The sequence below is a fragment of the Triturus cristatus genome, chromosome 9 (genome assembly GCF_964204655.1).
Source record: "Triturus cristatus chromosome 9, aTriCri1.1, whole genome shotgun sequence".
Classification (NCBI taxonomy): Eukaryota; Metazoa; Chordata; class Amphibia; order Caudata; family Salamandridae; genus Triturus; species Triturus cristatus.
The window spans coordinates 35,864,681-35,886,975 of NC_140592.1; the positions used below are offsets into that span (position 1 = coordinate 35,864,681).

The window sequence follows — 22,295 nt, forward strand, 5'->3', positions numbered from 1 at the left end:
TTTATAAGGGATGACCCACGTTTTCTAAATTTGGTTTTCACATTTCTAATATGCACCCCTTTTGAACTGATGAGCGGTTGGCCTCTGAGGCTGCTTACCCTGAAGACAGTGTTCCTCATAGCACTCACGTCAGCGTGTCGCATGAGTGAGTTACAAGCACTTTCTGTCCAACAACCGCACATCACATTCGTTTTGGACAAGCTAGTGCTATGGACTAAGGAAGTTGTCACACCTTTCCACAGTGGGCAGTCTATCATCCTGCTGGTAATCTTTGCACCTCCTCATCTATCCAAGGAAGACGACAGACTCCATCGCATGGGGCCAGATGTACTACCATTATTTGCGGTCACAAAGGGGATTTCGGCCCCTTTACGACCACAAAATAGGCCAGCCTAATGTACTAACCCTATTTTGCGAGTTGCTAACCTATTAGTGACTCGCAAAATAGGGTTAGCATCGCGCTATAAGGAAGGGGCGTGCCAAGGGCGTCCCTTTCTTATAGTGAGTCCTTACCCAATGTATGATTGATTTGCAACTGTAATTGCGGTCGCAAAACACTCGCAGTTTACCACCCTTCTCAGAAGGGTGGTAAGGCACTCGCAAATGGGAAGGGGTCCCCAGGGGACCCCTTCCCCTTCGTGAATGGATGCGCAAATATTTTTTAAGAGAGGCAGTGGTCGCAGGGACCACTGCCTGCCCTTATAAAATGAAACTGAAAAGTTTAATTTTTCTTTTTTAAATGCATCCCATTTTCCTTTAAAGTAAATGAGCTGCATTAAAAAAAAAATGCTTTATTGACAAAGCAGTCCCAGACATGGTGGTCTCCTGAACCCAGCAGGCCACTATCCGTGGAAGTGCCAGCCATTGCCAATGGGGTTGCAAATTGCAACAGCCTCCTTAATATTCATGAGGCATGCAATTTGCAACCCCGTTGGGAATCGTAAACAGTGTCTGAGACACTGTTGTATATTTGAATTTTGCGACTCGCAATTTGTCGCAATTTGCGAGTCGCAAAATTCAATGGTCATACATCTGGCCTTTAGACTCCAAGCAAGGTCTGAGCTTCTATATTGATCGTACCAGGGACTATCGGGTGCACAATCCATTCTTCCTTTTGTTCTCTGGAACCAGGAAAGGAAAGCCCGAACACAAACTGACCATCTCCGGGTGGATTGTTCTTTATATTAAGATTTGTTATGGATTGGCTAAGAGACCGCCTCCGGAAGGCCCGCGGGCTCAATCCACCAGGCCCAAGGCTGCACTACTCTGCCACGTGAAGTGCCTGTCTCGGACATCTGCCAGGCTGCTACGTGGGTGTCAGTCCACACGTTTCGAGGCACTATTGCTTGGATAGGAGAGAAGGGCATTTTGCCCATTTGGTCCTACTGGATTTTCTGGTTTGACCCATTCCGCAGACTCCCCTGGTGGAAAGGTAGTGCTTTAATATCTGGTCACAAAGTGAGAAATCTGCCGTTGGAAGTGCCCATTGGAAGAACAAGCTGCTTCTGTTTGGTAACGCTCTTTCTGGTGGATACTCTGTTTAAACGCAGTTTCCTCACTGACCAATCCCCCTCTCCGCTCTGTGGAATGGACTCGTCTGGTCCATATTTGAAAGATTCCAAGTTGAGATCTGCACACTGGCACAGTCTGATCATTGAAGGCTCCACACCCGACAGTGCTGACAGATATCAGAAAGAAACTGACGTTGACGCGTGGAGGCATTGAGTGGTTATATTGTGAGGCTGACATCACTTCCGGGGCGGGACGGACCCAATGCGAAGCTGTATGATGCCACCTACTGGTGCATGATGGAATTCCTGAGAAGAAATCTCTGGACTCAGTCTGGTGCCTTGGAGTATTCACATGGTGGAGAATGTGCGGTTAGAGTATTCACCGCAAAGAGTGTTACCAAAGGTAAGGAGCTAGTTTGTTTGACTTGAAGACCACCGGATCATTTTCAGTGCCTTAACAATCTTCTTGGAGCAGTTGGCTGGCAAAAATGGGCGTGCTTTGAACAAAATTTGGTTAAAAAGTGTGTGTTTTACTTTTGAATTAAAAAAATAGGACTTGGAATAGGTAAATCGTCATGCTCGGGCTTGAACTCTGAAGTGGCGTTGGGACAGTACCGGCCACCATTAAACTAAAGTTGGGAGCGGGGGACGGACGGGGGGGGGGGCAAATAATAATTTTTGTAAACGTACCTTTCCTTTTGCTACCGCTGACTCTGACGCCCGCGTCAGTGCTCCCCCAGCAGTCTCTGGGAAAGCAGTCTCCCTACCCAATCCAGACACTGCTTTCATGCTATGAGAGCAGCGCCAGGATTCGTCTGAGCAGTCTGCTCTGCCGCTCAGACAGTCCCTGGGAGCCTGCGACATTTATCCAACCTGACTGTGAACACAGCTGGGTTGGAGAAATTGAAATGCGCATGTCTGTGTGGACAACATAGCACGGACGGACAAACTTACATGCACACTTCGAAGTGCCCACCACTCCTCCCGGCCCTGCCCCACACTACACGCATGTGTAAGGCAGTCACAGGAAGATAAAAAGATGTTTCATTATCATTTTATTTTTCTGTGACTGACGAGTGGGGCGACGCTCCTCCTCCATTACGGAGGAGCCGCCCCTGCGTTGGGCATGTTGCGAGCAGTTAACTGTGTTTATAACTCACATTACTGTCTCTCTTGACCAGTGCTTTAAATGGAAGTACAAAAGTTCTGATACTCACTGCTCAGAGGCCCTGTTTGATCCTGAAAAATAACTCTCACATTTAAGGTATTGCAGCAGTGCTGAGGAGTGTAGGGACCCTCCCTCTCAAATTAAAGAGGTCCAGGTACTCATACCGGACAGTGCCTTGCCCATATAAAGCACTGCTCTTGGTGCTTTGTCACAAGGTCCATTGGATCAGGACACCTCTTTCAGGCCTTTAGTGTTCATATGACAGAGCAGTGCTTTCTGGGAGTTGTAGTCTTTGGCCTTCATTGGACTAACACCTCATAATATTGATTTGCAACAGCCAGGCTTAGCATGTGTCCTGCGGACAAGGGGTGAGGTAGACACTCTAACCGCTGCCAAGCGGCCATCTGTCATGTGCGAACCCTTCAGCCAGCCCTGATTCCTTCTTCTATAACAGGGCTCTTCAAAGTCGGTCCGGGAGGGCAGGATCCATGCCAGATTTTTAAGATAACTACCTTTATCTAAATGGGGATATGCTAAAAATCTGGCATGGATCCGGCCCTCCAGGAGAGACTTTAGAGAACCCTCTTTTATGGCAACAGCACTTCCTATGCGGGGATGCTTGGATCTCATTCTTCTCTTATTAAATTAGCACCGGAAGTCATAGATGTACCTTAATGATGCTGCAGAGGCGTCTGAGCTGGTGCGACTACAACTCCCATGATGCTCTAGGGATCTGTCAGCCGTTGCAAAGCCCAAACGCGCTTGGGACTACAGCTCCGATGATGGTGCTGGAGAAGGCGACAGCTAGCAGGTGCAGGGACCACCCTGCTTGAAACTACAACCCCCATGATGCCTTGCTGCCTGTGAGCAGGGTGCATTGATGGTGGCTGTCCAATCGGGTGGCTGCTGGAGGGGGCCGGCTGGGAGCTCTTTTTTTTCCAGCCTTTATTTGGCGAGGCTGGAGCTGGAGCTGCAGCAGTGTGCGGGTGATGGAGCTGAGCATCGCACGGTGCAGTCACAGCGCCCCTGCCTTGCATCTCTGAGCCCAGGCCCCCTGCAGACACCCCCGCCGCCCCCCTGAGCCCTTCTTCTTTCCACAGGGGGACATCTCCTCAATGAGGTACTTCAGACTCACCTTCAAGTGCTTTGTGGACTGCTTCTGAGCTGACAGCCCGGCCTCCCTGGTCCCCTTTTTATAGACAGAATTTAAAAAAAAACTGTAATTTTTTATTTACCGAGAGGAGGCAAAAAACCGACCCCAGAGGATGCCCTCGGCAGCTGCAGAGAGAGGCCCAGGTACGTCTGGTTCATTGTCATCCGTCATATATGTTTCTATTGTTCGCTCTTTATGCATGACTCAAACTGCTATGTTACAGCCTTCCCTCCAACGTGCAGAGAGAGGTCTGTGTGCAACTGGTCCCGGCTGCGAGGAGGCGGCTGAGTGGGTCCGGGCACCTGCTGCAGAAATGCCTGTGCCCTGCTCGCTATGGCTTTTAGTCTTAGAAAGATAGCTCTACGGGTCTGAGTCCCTGCTGGAGAGAGCTGTGTACAGCTTAAAGGGGCCACTCGCTGAGCTCATTTAACGAATCCATGCGCCGTCCTCGGAGCGCTGTGTGTAACCTGCCTGCTTCCAGCTCACTGAGCTATCCCAGGGGTTCCAGTGCCTGCTCCAACAGCGCCCAGATTCCCAGCTGCAGTGCCTGTCCGGTGGATCCGCGGCGCTGCACCTGCTGGGCTGATCTGTTTCCACGGGTTCCGGACCAACTGTCAACGTTAAGGCGCCTGCTGCCGAGCTCTGTGTGTTCTGCCAGTCACAGAGTCACAGAACCATATCCTGGCACGGACAACTCATACACCGGTGCTTCCGACCGACCTCTGTGGGATTAGGGTAATTCATGGCCCCTTGTGGCAGGAACAGGTTATCCATTCCGGGATTGTTAGACCCCTTACAGCACTCTGTTTCTCGGAGTCTGTTTTCCGTCTATCGAGTGGAACCCTAAGTAGCTCTGAATGTATCTATGTAGCAGCCACATCCAGTGCCTGGAGCGTGCAGTTCCTGCAGTAAGGCGCTAGCAGGAGATGTTCAGTGAAATGGTCTCTGACACGCGTTTCTTAGTTACTTATTGGGCACCGTCCTAAAGATGCGAAGGGCCATGCCCTGCTGTTTTCCTTGTGGCAACATCTGTGGCATCTTTATATATTCTGTTCATTCTAATAATGTGTATGTTTTTTTTTTTTTTTTTTTACTAATATGGTGGTGTCTCTCTTACTGATCTAGAAGGGAGGATCTTGGCGGGGCCAGTTCAGCTTTTATACTTCCAAGGTCGGTCGGTAACAAAAGTACCAGTTAGCTGGTTAACAGCACCGGCAGCGCTAGCTGGTTCCCCTCGCACTTGGCGCTGTAGAAGTGGCCTCCGCTTCCTGCTAGAGGATGAGGCTGGTGGACCCGGGCTGTCGACAGTGAGGGTGCACGGGTGGCACCAGTGCTGGGCACTGTGTCCTGCGGTGGTGCCGCTTGCCGTCACTGGCACAAGCGGGCCTCTCATCGACTCAGGGGGGCACTGGCTGGTTGAGCTGAGAGCCTACGACGACCTGTTCTTTCTACAGACCAACCACAGACCGTGTCTGTTAAAGAATGCTTGTAAGATGTTCGAGGGACAGCTAGAAGTAGGGTGCCAGGCAGATCCCCAGTCTGTTTAGAGAGACGACCAGGGTCGGGTGTGAGGTCAAGGACCCGAGTGAGGTGAGCGAGGGCTTCTCAAGAGGGCCCTTGGCAATAAGCTAGCGCCTAGCGAGGGTGTCTGTTGATGCTAGCAGCGCTCTCCCTCTCACAGGGATTGTAGGGGGGTTGCGAGTTTGTGTCCGCTGTAAACTGCTTCTGTCGGTGCCCCTCCCCACAATCGGCCACAGATTGTGTGCGTCACTTATGCTGTGTGCATCCAGGTAGACCTCTGAATCCAGGGTCGGCAATAGGGTGCCACTGCACTGGGAGCCGACTTGTGTGTGTGGGGGGGGGGGGGGGGCATGCTTCCACAATATATTGTGAATGCAAAAACATCTGCTGCAGATTCTTTGCCTCCAGCAATTTCCAGGCAACAGTAAAAATGTCAATCCAAGGCTGTGATCAATATTCATGCTGGAGAGAGATCGGAGTGTTGGCTAATGGAAGTCTTGATTGCTCACAAGGTCGCGCAGAGGGTTAATGTGCATGCTGCAAAGAACGTGTACCTGCAGATCACAGAAGTGCATAATGTAAATAGGTCAGTGTGTTACTGCGTTTGTCACAGAGATCCTTTTGTTACTTGCATTTATGAGTTCAAATCCTGATATAGCGCAGCGAGCTATCTACTGTCATCATGACCTGCATGCAAACTGCATGATATAGGTTAGAACATTGTTTTCTGACCCAGCCTTTCATTATCCCAATGTCACAAAAAGGGTTAATTTGGGTAGAAATTGATTCTTATTATCAAAGAGAACCCCAACTATGGTGTTCTGTTTTTAAATCCTGAGTTTGTGCTTCTCCAGACCAAGCACTCTAAAATATACTGCCTACCAGTATGGATGACGTGTGACTCTTGCACCTTGTAGTCGTCTGTTTTATGTAACATTTCCTATACACTGATTTACACACGTATGATTCATTGTCTCTGTGTAATTTGTGTTTATGTGTGATCTCAAGTGCTCTGACACCCTACACTGCAAAAGACACAGAATTGATGGAAGGAATACAGAACACATCGAAACATTCACCCCCAGTTAAGAGATCTGGGTTAAATCCATCATTCTTTTGCTCCTTGCCACCCAAGTTTAGACCTGGCCATATGCAAATCAGTCTTGACCCTGTGCCTCATGGGAACAGTCCAGCCTGAACTGCAAAGCCAGGTCCTCCCTGGACCGGAAGCAAGCATCCTAGGACCGGTTTTGGGGTTTCACCCCTCTTCAGCCAGGCATGAGTGGTGCTATAAAACAAATGAAATGCATGCAAGAGAATGGATATGGAAACTTGAGGGGCGCTGTTAAAGGGTGGTAGGGAGGGAATCCGTAGAGACAGAGGTGTTTGGGGGGCGCCAACAAACATTGTCATGCCTTCAGCACCAAAGCCGATCCAGCCTCTGAAAGCTCCCACCCGGACTCCATGCCTCTTGGCATCATGACCTATGGGGGTAGAGGGGCTCTGTTACAGACCTCCTGGAAGCTACCACCTGGACCTCATGGCTTGGGTGGGGGGGCTCTCTTACAGACCTCCTGAAAGCTACCACTTGGACCCCATGGCTCTTGGCATCATGCCCTATGTGGGGGAGGGGGAGTGGCTCTCTTACAGACCTCCTGGAAGCTACCACTTGGACCCCATGGCTCTTGTTACAGACCTCCTGGAAGCTACCACTTGGACCCCATGGCTCTTGGCATCATGCCCTATCGGGGGGGGGGGTCTCTCTTACAGACCTCCTGGAAGCTACCACATGGACCCTATGGCTCTTGGCATCATGCCCTATTGGGGGAGGGAGGGTCTCTCTTACAGACCTCCTGGAAGCTACCACTTGGACCCCATGGCTCTTGGCATCATGCCCTATTGGCAGACTCTCTTACAGACCGATGACAACGAACGCTTGGACCCCTTGTCATGTGGGCTCATGCTCTGTTAGGGTACTCTCTTGCACACCTCTAAAAGGAGGGAAGAGGTGTGGCGCAGTGGCCAGGGCGCCTGACTCTGGACCACGGGATTCACGGTTCGATCCCAGGTGCCGACGGCAGGTTAGTCCAGCACCATGTGACTCTGGGCAATAGCTTGCGTAATCTTCCTGACGGCCCCCAGGGCCTTGACACCCTTGGGTAATTGTGCGCTTTACAAATACTGGATTTCATAAAAGTGAATGGTTTGATCCCACGCTCCTTGCATTATGTCCTCTTATTCATATTTTCGGGTATCCAGGGATTGGCTGCAGCACCCCCCCCCCCCCGCCCCCAACATTCTGCTTCAGCACTTGGAAGAACATTTGCGTCCTTCGTTCAACAAACGCCATCACTTAAACCAATTCCGGAGTAGGGGCATCGGTGGGCATTGCTCTTCCGTGCCTCCTGGTCATCTCTGGGTGGCATACACTCTGTCCCCTCTGAATGCAGGTTCTCACCTATGCACCTGGCTTCTTTGGTGTAGGTATACTGGTTCCTGGGGTATTCACCATTGGGGTGACTCTACAACCTTCTGTCCTCCACAGGGTTTCTTCAAGGTCCTCTAGAAAGGGTCCCCCTTCTTCAAAACTGCAACCGCGACTTCCCCATTGACTTCTGTTGAGTACGCGCTGTGTTTCCACTCTGCACACAGCCTCTGTTGGGGTTCCTGGGTACTTACCGTGGGTGGTTCCTTGTGTCCCCAGCTCCCCTGAGTCTCCTGGTCCAAATCCCGACTTCGGACACAGTTTGCATTCCACTTTTTTAGTATATGGTTTGGTCTCCCCCTGGAGACCAATTGCAAATAGGTAAGTAAGCACAACACACAGTGAAGGATTGTGTATTTGTGTCGATCTCTCCAGGTAGGAGATATACCAATGTTTTAGTGTGTATAATAAATATAACTATTTTTATAACTACGCTGTGTGGTTCTTTTTCGTTTAACCCACGCTTTATGATTCGTTCTGGTAAAACAAGCTGCTTCGCACTCCTTCTGGACTAAGCCTGAAGGCTGCTCTCCACAGCTACCACTTAGAGAGCTTTCTAAGGTTGTCTAAGACCACTAAACATCACCATAAGGGTTGTCTGGATTAGTGCAGGGTGCTTCCCTTACATAAGTGTGCACCATATACTAAGCCAGCCTCCTACACCTCCTGTGTCTGCCTCCAACCAGGAACTAAAACCCTGTCCTTTAGGCCCTGCACATCAGACACCGTTAGTCCTCCAATTAGGGTCACGGTTCCGTATAGCCCTTGTTTCTACCCATCGCCCCGGTTTCTATGAACCCTCGACCACGAAGCCCCCTCCCCTCTTTCTCTCTGTTTGTGCCACCGAGCTGCTAGGCCTGGACGAGTCGGGCTTTAATAATTCAGCACCCTCAGTCGTCCGTTGTGGCCAGGCATTGATCTATGTGCCAGTCTGCCCGGGAAGGCATCCCCCCCCCCCCCCCCCGGGGACAAACACAACAACTTTGTGTCACAAGGCCCCTGAAACCTTGATCTTGCCTCCTGTAAAACATTTTTGTGTAAAAATGCCGTTTGGGTTCCCGGCGCTGCCTCCCTTTTGGGAAAAGCGATGTTGACTTGTTGACAATACTAGAAGGGAGCAGTCGTTGGCACAATTGTATTGCCTTTCTCCTTTTTTGACAAAACTAGCAGCTCTTATAGCGCTGACATTAAGCGCTATAAACCCGCCCAATGGCAGGCTCATGAAGTTTACCAGCATTCGCAGCAGTAACCACCTTTTGGTCAGAATTGTTTTACAGCAGGACATATGTTATTTTCGTACCAACGACAGTTAGGGGTTGGATGTCATTTAAGAGCCCGAGCGGTTGTCAATGACGCGTGAAAATGCTGTGGTGTGAAAGGGCCGTGGCTGTCACTAGTGCAGTGCACCAGGCCCGGCCGTGTGGGGTGTCCGCGGCGCCAGGTAGGGCCCTGGTGGTCGCTTCATGGGGCCCTGACACCCCTCAAGTTTAGTAAACGGTAAAGTATTTAGAGTGACGCGCTAGGGGCGCCCCCACCCCCAATCGGAGATGTGTATATATTCTATACAAGGTAAAGAAAGCCTCTTTACACACGGTGTTCAGTGACGAGCTCTCGTTTCTTGAATATCCCTATATCCTACGTTTCTGGATTGGAATTGTAATGGGTGCACGTCCTTCCGGTAACCTCGGGTCGCGCGGTTACCGCCCAGCAGTATTTCTTCCTCCTGAAATTGCCCCCCCCCCCCCCCCACACACACACACGCGCCTGCCACAGCGACACCCTGATGGCGAACGACGCCTCGGGGGCCTATGTGATGGGGGCACGCAGACCCCGCCTCTTTGACAGTCATGTGCTGTGTACTACAATATACGACAATGTTCGTGTTTATTTGTTTTTGTTGGTGGCCATGGAGCAGCCGTATCGTGTTTGTGACGGTGACACAAACTATCACCTGTTCGGATCCGACCTCCTTCCCAGACCACCCTGAAGTTACTGCCCCCTTTGTGTTAGATCGGAGTTTGCATGCAGCGGCACCATTTATGTGTGGGGGACAAGCCATCCGGGGGGACAAGCCATCCGGGGAGCCTCCGAACTGGCAATGGTCAGGAAAATGTCATTTATCGAGCTCTGCTGGGCGGGACCCTCTGCCTGCCATGGCACCGTGGTGGTCTAACTGGCACAGAGCCGGTACCCTGATGTGTGCCAAGTCAACCCAATTACTTACCTCAGATAACCAACTTCCTAACTGTGCACCTCTCCCAGACTGAGCCTGGCCTCCTGCGAGCTGAACGAGACGGCCTTGAACTCTCACTCGCATGGCCTCCCGTGACACACTGAGTGCATACAGCAAACCTCTCGCGCGCACTTGTGCAGTAACAAAAGGTCTCGCGCGTTGAGCGTTGATGCTGTCTTTAGGCAGAACTAATAAATGCAGCATTCCTTGGTGGCGGCTCCTCTTGTGAAGGGGCTCAATGCAGCTTTCCTTGGTGGCGGCTCGTCTTGTGAAGGGGCTCTACTGAAGAGAGAGGGCACGCGTGAAGGATTTTCAGCAGTAAGAGGAGGGCGCCAGAGCACCGTTTCCAAAAGAGCGCCTTTATTAAGGTTTCATCCACACAGCGCACTCCAGCCCAGCCAGGGGGTTCGTTCGCTAAAGGACTTCATCAGGGTTGGCGTCTTCGGTACACATTCTCTGAAGCTGGGTAGAATCTGTGTGAGGGTGGCCCTGAGTGGGCAGTTTCATTCATTCATATACTTTATTTCGGCCGAAAAGGCCATAAAAGCAACATAGATTATTACAAGTCACAGTTTCTCCCAGTTAGGATTCTGCGTCATTGTGTAAATCACCTGGCACTGGGTTGACCCGGGGTTGAGGACAGCATCGCCCCTGTAGGGTCTCCCGAGTGGGTTCTCCAGTGATGCGGTGCAGCACGCGGCGGCGCTGGTGCCGGATATCGCTTCCTATCCACATGGCTCGAGGCCCCGATGGGCAGGGCTGTAGGCGGGCGCCATGGTGCCCGCAGCTCCCTCCCTTGGAGGGGTGCCCGCAGCTGGTATGACGGGCACAAGCGGCAAAGCAGGCGGGCACTGCGCGTCCAATCACAGCGCCAAGGAGGACCTGGGTGTGCGCTACGTGCCAGGGACTCGCGCTGTCGACGATCGGAGGGCGGGGTCTGGCACATGTCTCGATGAGGGGGTGCCTCTGCACAGGGTGGCATCGCCTGAGACCATCAACGTCTAGCTGACTGTATATTGTAATTTTCTTTAATAAAACTCATGCTCTGCGCCCCTTACAGGGGATGCCCTGCTGCTTGGCACCTCAGGCGCTCTGCGCCCTCTCTCCGGGCTCTCCTATTTTAGAACCCTCTAGTCTCTCTCTCCTCCTCGCCTCTCCCCACCCCCTCTCTCTCTCTACTCCTCACACACCTCTGTGACTCCCTGCTTCTATCTCCCGCCTGCACCCGCTGCTTTCGATGTTTCTCTGCACCTTCTCTTGAAAATGATTGTTAATGCTGCGTCTAGCGCACAGAAGCCCCTAATGGGGCCATTGCAGGCGCTGTATCAGGAACAAGATAAGATACATGTTTGTATGTAGTCGCGTGGAGAGCAGCTCGAGCGGTCAGGGCCGGACTGGCCGCCTTGTACCGCGCATCGGGCGTTCCCGGGAGCCTGGAAGGGTGGGGGGCGCTCTTGTAACTGGGGGCCGGTTTTGTAGCGCTGCAGCAGGTTTAAAAGCGCCGCAGAGCTCCTTGTAGATTCAACAGTTTCCAGGCAACAAGAAAAGTGTCAAGATAACTCCGATGATTAATGTCCCTGCTGGAGAGAGAGAGCAGAGTTTTGTCTCCTGGCAGCTTTGACTCCTCTAAGGTAGCTCAGAGGGTTGATATCCCTGCTGCTAAGAGCCTGTACAATATAGATCACAGAACAGTATTTTATGTGCACAGCTCAGTGGGTTACTGCTGTTGTCACAGAGGTCCTTTTGTTACTGTGCAGTTCACAAGTTCTAATCGTAATCTTGGTTACAAAAGTTTTTTTTTTTTTCCCCTCCGTCTTTAATTATCCTAATTTTGCTGAAAGGGTTTGCTTGGGTAGAAGTAGATTCTTGTTTGTGTGTGTGTGAATGCATGTATATACCTGGATTTGTATAGTGTGGCTAATCGGACTGGAGGGCCTCTAGGCGCTGTCCATTGGTACTGGGGGATTAAGTGATTTGCCCAGAATCACAGGAGGTTGAGGCAAAATGACGAGACTCAAACCTGGACCCCCTGCTCCGAAGTCAGAAGCTCTGGCCGTTAGCTACACCCTCTCCTTTAGTTAGCAAAGACCACCCTAACCACTATGTTTCGTTTTAAATCCTGAGTGTGTGATTCCCCAGACCAAGCACTCTTAAAAAATGCCTCCCAGTATAGATGGCACGTGAATAGTCTCCTTTGTCCTATGCAACATTTTCTATGGACGGATTTACACATGTATGATTCGTTGTCTCTGTATGGTGTAAAGTGCCTCGACACCCTACGCTGGTATGAGAGGCGCTATAAAACAAGTGAAATACATGTGAGAGGGTTTCTGGAGAGATGAGACTCTGTCGGAGGGCGATAGTGGGGGAATCGTTGAAGATTCCCAATAAAGATTGCCGTATCCCGGTGTGCGCTGACGTCATTGTTTACTATGCTTTAAGAACAAATTCAATTGACTACATAATGAAGAATGTGTTGCAGAATGCACCATTTTTTCCATTTATTATTCCCCACCCCACCCTTTGTGGTGGTCAGGCTCGCTCGCTATGCATCGTATGGGGGATGGCCTGACAATTTGCCAGGGTTACTTTGGGTTCCCAGTCCGGCCCTGGCCATCATGCTCGCCGGAGGGGCCATGAAGAGTGGCGTCACTGTCTGTCAGACTTTTATTTCGTTATTTAGTGATGGGAGCTTTTTGGGTTCTTCGCAGCGCTATGAGATTTGTGGCTGTGGGTTCTCTGGTGCACAGAGGCTGAACCTGCATGTATGGAAGGAGGTTCATGTGTACTTTGGGGTTTCCCTGTGCATGTCTTCCTTATTCGGGGGGGGGGGCGATGGAAATGACAGGCCATACACCCAGGATATGAACCCATATTCTCATCTGTATCCGAGCTGTCTCCACCCTGCTGGGGTCCGGAAAGAGAAACTGATGACACAACTCTTCAGCTAACACTCCACCTCCCGGGTGGAGCCTTGCGCCCCCCCCCCCACCCCCCCCACCTCTGGGTGCCTCACTGTAGTTCAGCGCTCCACTGCTCTCTAGCGCAGTCGCGTTCCATAGATACTCTCCATCAACTAACACATTCTGCAGCTTACACTACTTTTTATCACTTTTAGACTGACTTGCAGTAAGGGCGTCGGCCCATAGGTCCATTTTGCATTTAAAAAATAGCGAATTCTAAGAAATCGCTTTCGGAAATCTAAAATGGAATGTACTAAAATTGCGATTTCCTAATAGTGATTCCTACAGAGTCGCAATCGCTGTTAGGAAATCTCTATTTTGGAAATTCAATCGATTCTATGAGCCTTAAACCTAAAAAAAAAAAAGTGCTGTGTGTAAGTACACCAATGCGGGAAACATCCTTTACAACAAGTATTTTTTACAACACAGGACATTTACCACGCATTTTTTTTAATCAAAAATGTATTTACAATGTATATACCTTTATCACACATATAAGGTTAGTATGAATGTGTGTGTATATGTATGTATGTATATATGTGTGTGTATATATATATATATATATATGTAGATCTTATATATCCAACAATTATTTAGTGATACAAACCGCACCACTTGCAATGGCGGGCCGTGGCAGGGTCACCAACCCTAGTACATCCAAAAGTGAAGTGCCGTCTCAAGGTTTCAAGGACAACAAGCCTTGGCCCATAAGTTCTTCAAGGGTGAAATTAATTTACAGCAAAGTCACCCTACGTGTTCGGAGCGTCCGCTCCTTGCTCACGAGTAGTGTGTATGAGAAAACAAAGTTGTATACAAAACATCATGTGACATTCAAATCATAACAAGTGAAAACAGACTTCATTGCGATTGTCTCTTACTCTATACAATCAAAAGCAGAATGAGCTCGTCTGCCATAGTCAAATTGTAGCATGGGCATGTGTTTACAATTCTAATATGACATATATTTACACTATAGACAATTTATTGTCGCACGTGTGACATTCCCTCTTTAACGAGGACTGCAAGTTCCATCATGCACTGGGATACGCAAACACGTAAGCCGGCGGCTCAATCTTTCCAAGTGACGCCATAAACAGCAATACATTAGTGTGCTGTACCGGGTACTTAAATCAAGCCCAAGTGGGCATAAGGATTCCGTGTTCCGAACTTTGGAACAAAACAATATAGGTACTTATCACTGCTAAGTCAGATCAATCAGGCCCAGCCCCTGAGGGCATGGATGATCCTTATCACATGTGTAGGTTCCCCACTTTGGCAGGCGAGGGGATGTATAGGCACAGTTATTACGGCTGCCAATTAATATTTTTAGCAATGGGAGCGCCATAGACATTGCATTAGGCAATAAATAATGAAAACGGTGACGCCCCATTGCCGGCCCTTCAGTGGCCAAGGATCCACCAACCATCTGGCTGAACCGTTTAAATGACTGTCGTTTTATTGACGGCTTTTCCGCACTGATGATGGCAAGAGCCAGAAACGCTTCTGCGGATGTTTTATAGCCGACACATACCCTGTGAGTGCACCGGACAATAGGAGTATCATGAACTCCTTCTTTTTTTTTTTTTTTGCTGTTTCATAGGCGGTTTCCACCACCGCTTCCCGGTTGTACCCGCCACGAGTTCGGCTGGCCTCAGGTGGAATACTGTGTTTCGGATATATATTAGCTCCAACTGCACCTAAAACCAGCACACTCGTGGACGGGTGCTCCGTGACGCGGAGGTGCAACTGCGTATAATGTACGCGCTCGTTCTCTTCTCCTCTACAGTAGAGAAAGCACCTCATTGACTAAGGCGTTAGCCGAAACGCGTCCTGTTGATTGGGAAGCGAATGAATTAAAAAGCAACTTTGAAAAAGGCAAAGACCCCCTGGGAGTGCCTTCTCTACTGTAGAGGAGAAGACAATGAGCGTGTGTGTGTATATATATATATCTCTATCTTACCTACTGGCAGTCGCCAGTAGGTAGTTATAGTTAGGACCAGGTTTCCATAGCAACAGCATTTTTTGTTTTGCTTATAACTTTGGTGTCGTTTGATGAATCTTCATGAAATTTTCCAAACAAATTCTTTGTTCATGTCCGCTCCTATGTTGAAAGTTTGGGAGTGATTCGTCAAGGGGGGGGGCGAGAAAATAGGGGGTCCCAAAACATGTTTTCTCCATGCAATTTCTATAGGAAACTTTAGACAAGGCTACAGGTCGAACGGGTGAACGGTATTACCCCACATTTGGCAGGGAGAAGGGTCTTGGTCTAGAAAGCATGCTTTTGTTTATTTGGTGTAAATCTGTTCAGTAGTTTTGGAGAAATAGTGAAATTTGCAGATATCGATATTTGGGAATTCTGCCATCTGATTGGCTGAGGCCTTACGAGCATGAGCTTACTGCTTATTGGCTGTGAGATGTTGCAACTAGGCAGTGTTGGCAGCCATTTTGTGATTCCATTGAAACGAGGAAGGGGGGGAAAAAGGGCGAAAAGAGTAGGAAACAGGAGGATAGGAGCACTGTAACCTCTGTGGGGGGAGTGCGAAGCGAAGTAGTCACTCCTACCGGTCTGAAAGTGCGGTTTTGCTCAGAGTGACATGGTGCTGAGATGAGATGCTGTTACACTAGGGTATGAAACCGAGAGCCTAAGCCGTGAGGTCATTGCCGTAAAGTGATGTGCTCTGGTCTTTGTAGCATACCTGTGCAAGTAGTGTTAGTAGGCGTTTATACCATACAGGGAGTGGGAAGTGAACTACTGACCTCTACCGTGCGTTTATACTATACCGGAAGTGGGAAGCGAAGTACTCGCGCCTACCGGTGTGAAGACTCTGGGATCAAACCAAGCTGATTGCTGTAAAGTGATGGGCTCTGGGCGCTGTAGCATACTGGCCGCTGTAGTATAACTGTGTAAGTAGTGTTAGTTTGCGTTTATCCAATACAGGGAGTGGGAAGCGAACTACTCCCCCCCCCCCCCCCCCCCCCCACCTACCGGTCTCAAGACTCGTGGATAAAACCATGAGCTCATTGCTGTAAAGTCATGTGCTCTGTGTAGTATTCCAATGTAAGTCATACTAGAATGTAAGTATGTAATGTTAGAATGTAGGGCTGTCATGAGGGGAATCTTGGAGTTTGTACACGGTGCTGGAGAAGACGGTTGCCTTGCAGTCTGGTCCTGTTGGTGGCTGTTAAAGATGTCTTCTTTTCCTGCAATAAATCTACTTATCGGATCCACTGCTGTCTTCCTCTTCACTACATAAATTTGGCGACGAGCGGGAGAAGGTAAAAAGAAGGCAGCCCTCACCAGGATTTTGAGCTTGCTTGCGTTCTGCTGAAGACCCGTTTTCTTAGTGAAGCTGTTTCTACTCATCCCAGGGTCGTCGGCTCATCGAACTATGTGATCCTACCTCTGGTAGGATTTATATTTTTTGATTTTGGGCTTCCTCTACCTCTTCACTACACTCTGGTCGCTGTACAACACGTGTGCAAGCAGTGTTAGTATGCGTTTATACTAATTCTGTAGTTATGCATTAACCAATGCATCATGGCCCTATGGAGCGCCACCTCCCAGGCGCAGTTCATACTGTGTCCCGGGGTGTGCATCAGCGGGACATTCATGAGTGATGTAATATGTGAAGTCATCACCAGTGCATTGTGGGTGCGCAAGTTATAGTTAGCTCAACTAACTATAATGTGCGAATTTCTGTGGTTTTATATGAGTCAAATGTCCAACTAACTATAACGTCCCTGAAACCTATAGGTTTTTTTCAGTGAGAGAAAAAAAAATATATATATAATCTCTATCTCTCCATTTAAGGTTTAGAGATGTGATGGGGTTTATGTGTGGTACGTGTATTTTTAGGGTTGGGTAAGGGTAGGTTTAGGGTTGGGTATTGGGGCAGAGGTATAGGGAGGTAATGGTATTTTTAGGGGTATTGGGTGGTGCAGGTATTTTTATGATTTGGTAAGGATCTTGGGTGGTAAGGTTATTGGGTAGAGGTATAGGGAGGCAATGGTATTTTTAGGGTTTAGGATTGGATAAGGGTATTGGGTTGTAAGGGAGTTTTTAGGGTTCAGTGGTGGGTGAGGGTCTTGGGTGGTAAAGGTGTTTTTGAGGTTTAGGGGTTGGTAAGGGCATTGGATATGATGGGTAGGGGTATAGGGAGGTAATGGTATTTTTAGGGTTGGAAAGGGGTATTGGGTGGTAAGGGAGTTTTAGGATTTAGGGGTGGGTATGGGTAGCGGGTTGTGAAAGGGCCGTATGTTCTAGACCTGATCTAGAATCGCAATCTGATGGTTCTATTTAGCAGCATGTAAGCGTAGAGGGGAGAAGGTCTTTTTTAATGCCAATCAATTCACCAGGAATTTCTCTGGACACTTAGTAACCCCAGACACTACATAAGGTGAGTTAATTTATTACAAAGTCAAAAATAACTGGACATAAAGACACCTCCAAACGAGAGTCTAGAAATACTTCGGAATCAGCATATAGCCAAATCTGCGAATCCAGTTTAAGCGATTAAGAAAAACAATTATTCAAGAAATAGGATGCAGAGGCTCAGAAGTCATGAGTCCAGGGTCAAGGGTTGTTGAATAAAAAATATCAATCTATCCCTACACTAGCACTAAAACGGCATCCCTACTTGGGCGTCTTTAGGGACAAGAGATAGAAGGTGTCCACATGTGGAGTCTTCCTAAGAAGTCTCTCCATCGATGAGTACAACAGCATAAATGTTATCGAGACAGAGCTGTTTCCAAGATGCTCTCTCTCTCCGAAGGCAGGAAGAGAAGTGGGGCACTCTCCCTACTTGTAATGTCCCTCATTGTTACAGGTATACTTCGGAGGAGTCCTTGCCGGTCTCGCCATCTGCTCTGGATATCATCCTAAAGGTAATTTTCCATGGGACCGCAATCTTCTTCTCTCAATTTCTGTCCTTGTTCAAGCATTCTCCGATGCGAAGGGCATCCTTCCCGTATCGATTCAGACCAAACAATGTAACTTTTTCCCTCCTTGCCTGACTAGTAAAACAAAGACATTATTCTAGCTAGCATGAGTGCTTCTTTCACCTGCATCGAAAAACATGAGAGCAAATTCCACAGCACACATGAAATTCAGCTATTAATTCTAAAGCTAGAGTTAACAGGGCAAAATACATTTCATGCTTACAAAATTCCTTTAACATAAGGAAGTGTCATGTCCGCTATACAAGATTGCATAAGGAACTAAGGCATGTTCAGATAATCTTTCTACCTACACGTAAAGTGACAAATTAATTTTTGGTAAGGTGCCTTTGGGTGCATTGTGGCTGCTGGCATTACAGCGCGCTGCGCTAGCTTTATTTTAAAATCTATCCCGTTTTTTGTATTTTGTTTGTAATTATTTTGTACTGCCCTGTTTTTAACTTCCATCGTGTTCTGGCCCTATACTTGCACTATAATTGTGCCCCCACCGCGTTTTGGACGGATTGTCTCACCTTCTGGTTGCCTGCTTGTGGCGCCGGTCGCCATCTTGGGGGGGGACTTCGGAATCACGCGCCACTTGCCTGAGCGTTCTAGCGCTTTGCGGGAGTTCAGGTGAGCTCCTATTTAAGGCGAGCATTTCCGCTGCTCTGCCTTTGGTAAGGTGCCTTTGGGTGCATTGTGGCTGCTGGCATTACAGCGCGCTGCGCTAGCTTTATTTTAAAATCTATCCCGTTTTTTGTATTTTGTTTGTAATTATTTTGTACTGCCCTGTTTTTAACTTCCATCGTGTTCTGGCCCTATACTTGCACTATAATTGTCCCCCACCGCGTTTTGGACGGATTGTCTCACCTTCTGGTTGCCTGCTTGTGGCGCCGGTCGCCATCTTGGGGGGGGACTTCGGAATCACGCGCCACTTGCCTGAGCGTTCTAGCGCTTTGCGGGAGTTCAGGTGAGCTCCTATTTAAGGCGAGCATTTCCGCTGCTCTGCCTTTGGTAAGGTGCCTTTGGGTGCATTGTGGCTGCTGGCATTACAGCGCGCTGCGCTAGCTTTATTTTAAAATCTATCCCGTTTTTTGTATTTTGTTTGTAATTATTTTGTACTGCCCTGTTTTTAACTTCCATCGTGTTCTGGCCCTATACTTGCACTATAATTGTGCCCCCACCGCGTTTTGGACGGATTGTCTCACCTTCTGGTTGCCTGCTTGTGGCGCCGGTCGCCATCTTGGGGGGGGACTTCGGAATCACGCGCCACTTGCCTGAGCGTTCTAGCGCTTTGCGGGAGTTCAGGTGAGCTCCTATTTAAGGCGAGCATTTCCGCTGCTCTGCCTTTGGTAAGGTGCCTTTGGGTGCATTGTGGCTGCTGGCATTACAGCGCGCTGCGCTAGCTTTATTTTAAAATCTATCCCGTTTTTTGTATTTTGTTTGTAATTATTTTGTACTGCCCTGTTTTTAACTTCCATCGTGTTCTGGCCCTATACTTGCACTATAATTGTGCCCCCACCGCGTTTTGGACGGATTGTCTCACCTTCTGGTTGCCTGCTTGTGGCGCCGGTCGCCATCTTGGGGGGGGACTTCGGAATCACGCGCCACTTGCCTGAGCGTTCTAGCGCTTTGCGGGAGTTCAGGTGAGCTCCTACTTAAAGCTCACCTGGCTCGCGCAGCGGGGACGCGCAGCGGTGGCGCCTGACTCGCGCCGGAGTCAAGCCAGAGTCCTGCCCGTCTGCGCCCGTCCGCGTCCCGGAGGCGTTCTGGCGGCGGGTGGGGCCCTGGCCACGGGAACTGAGCTCCCCGGGCGCCCTTTCGATGCGGTACTCCCCCCTGGAGCTGCACTCCTTGCATGTCAGGGAGAGCTGCTGCCGCACTGTTTTCCCGGCCCGCCATAGGGGCAAATGGCGATGTCCGGGTTGTGGCTGGCATCCTACCCGGGTGCTGTCATCTACCCCGCCTACGGACATCGCGGGCGCTGAGTATGCCTGCATGCTGTTAAACACCAGGTCGGCTAGCTGCCATGCGCAACACATTTTTGAGCTCCTTGAGACTGAGAGGCCACTCTGTCTTATGTTGACGGAGACTTGGTGGGGTGAAGCGTCTAATCCCGATGTGGCTATGGCCATTCCGCCTGATTTTGATATCTTCAGGAAGGACAGAGCAAAGGGCAGGGGTGGCGGGGTCGCATTGGTGGTAAAGAAGGGCACACCTTGTACCATCTTGCCTTCTGAGGACATTCGCGGCTCAGAATCGCTGGCTTTTTCTATCGTGCTAGCGCCGCACCAATCAGAGAAGGGACTGCTAGTCTACCGCCCCCCCGGTCCGCTTGGGACGTTCTTTGCTGACCTTGATGTGGCGATGGCGGGTCTAGCCTTGAGAGCAGAACACTGCTTAGTGGCTGGGGACTTTAACATCCGGGTGGATGATCCATCGGACCCCGCCGCTATCAAGCTCTTGGAGGCTATGACGCCGCTGGGCCTGATCCCACATCTATTGGGTCCGACCCACGAGAAGGGGCATACCCTAGACCAGGTTTTCTCGACTTCCCCGCTGGTAGTGAAAGAGATCCTCCCGGTCCTGTGGTCGGATCATTGGCTTGCCAAATTTGCAATCAATGGCAAGCTTAGGGTGTCGAACCTTATCTCACAGCAGAGGGGACGAGCCTGTAGAGCATTTAACAGGGTGACCCCTGAGATGCTGGCCCAGGCGGCTGCGACTCACCCTTGCCCTCTCTCTGGCGAGTTAGAAAGCGACTTGGAGGCCCTGCAAAAGTGGCTGACGGAGAGGCTGGATGACCTGGCCCCTGTTCTGCCCCCCCGCTCGACATCTAAGCGGGTTTCGGCCCCTTGGTTTACCACGGCTCTGCGGGCTACGCGGCAGCAGTGCAAGGTAGCCGAAAGGGCCTGGCGGGCACATTATGACAGCAAGGACAGGGCTGCCTACAAGGCTGTGGTCAAAGCTTACCACCGCGATATCCGCCTCGAAAAGAAAGCCTATTTTGCGGGGAGAATCGAAGCAGCTTCGAACTCCAGTAAGGAGATTTTCACTATCGTCCGAGAATTCATTTCACCTCGGACCATCGCCTCGGAAGAGGGCCCTGTAGAATCCTGGGCAGCAGATCTGGCGAGCTTCTTTACAGGCAAGATCCAACTTATCCAGGACTCCTTTCCTTTGAGTGGACCGGTCACGTTGCCGGTGCAGGAGGCGGGTATGTCCCCTCCAGTTATGCAGGGCGCCATATTGGCTGAGTTTCCATCTTTGCCAGCCCCCGCCTCCCTTGCGCTCCTGGGCAATTTAAAATCTGGGTCTCCGCTTGACCCCTGCCCAGCTAAGCTTCTGGGTAAACTGGCGGAAGTGGTTAATCCGCTGGCCCACCCTCTTCTCAACCTTTCGTTGAGTTTGGGAGAGGTGCCGCCATCATGGAAGCAGGCAATGGTTATCCCGTTGCTTAAAAAGCCGGGACTTGACCCGAAAGCCCCAGCTAATTACAGGCCTATCTCGCTGCTGCCGGCTTTCGTAAAAATCTTGGAAAAGCACGTTCAGTCGGTGCTCTCCAATTTTTTGGAGTCTCATGAGATCTTGCACGACTCCCAGTCAGGCTTCCGCTCAAACCGCAGCACCGAGACCGCGCTCCTTGAGGTTTCGGAAACCATCAAAGGGGTGCTGGATTCCGGGGGCAAAGTCATGCTGGTGTTGTTGGACCTGTCGGCGGCCTTTGACACCGTCCCCCATGAGGGCCTGCTCGCAAGACTCTTTGAGATTGGCCTGCGGGGGACGGTGCTCAAATGGTTTTCTTCTTTCTTGGCCGGCCGCCGGCAAACGATCTGGACATCATCTGACTCCGGTGTAATGCCGCCGTTGGGAGTTGGGGTCCCTCAGGGCTCTATATTGAGCCCGACCCTCTTTAATATCTATATGACCCCTTTGGCGGCGGTGGCGGAGTCTTTTGGTGCCCGGATCGTGTCGTATGCCGACGACACTCCGCTCCTTTTCTCTTGTGAGAGGGGTGCTGACTTTGACGGAGAGAGCATCCAGAATTGCCTTGGGGCTGTATTCGCATGGTTCCAACTGCACAGCCTCAAGTGCAATTCGGACAAATCGGAGGTTCTCTTCTTTGGGTGCGACTCGGAGCCCAGCTGGCAGGCCTGGTGGCCCATCGACATGTTCCCTCCGTCCGGCTCTTCTCCCATGGCTAAAAACCTGGGGGTTAAGATGGACAAGGGGCTGACGATGAAAGCCCAGATTCTTGGGGTAACCGGCACTTGTTTCGGGCTGCTAAAAATGCTGCGGAAGTTTCTGCCCCTCCTGTCCGAGGAG

At 50.1% G+C, this 22,295-nt stretch overlaps 1 protein-coding gene across 2 annotated transcripts in view; it reads left to right on the top strand.

Moving 5' to 3' along the window:
* Nucleotides 1-3,653: 3,653 nt before the first annotated feature.
* LOC146797322 (sodium- and chloride-dependent creatine transporter 1-like) overlaps nucleotides 3,654-22,295 on the top strand; it is a 360,543-nt gene continuing 341,901 nt past the window's right edge. For both annotated transcript variants that reach the window (XM_085624332.1, XM_085624333.1), the window contains exon 1: nucleotides 3,654-3,975. In XM_085624332.1, coding sequence (XP_085480458.1) covers nucleotides 3,945-3,975 — 31 coding nt within the window. In that variant the 5' untranslated portion in view covers nucleotides 3,654-3,944. The remainder of the gene's footprint in view (nucleotides 3,976-22,295) is intronic.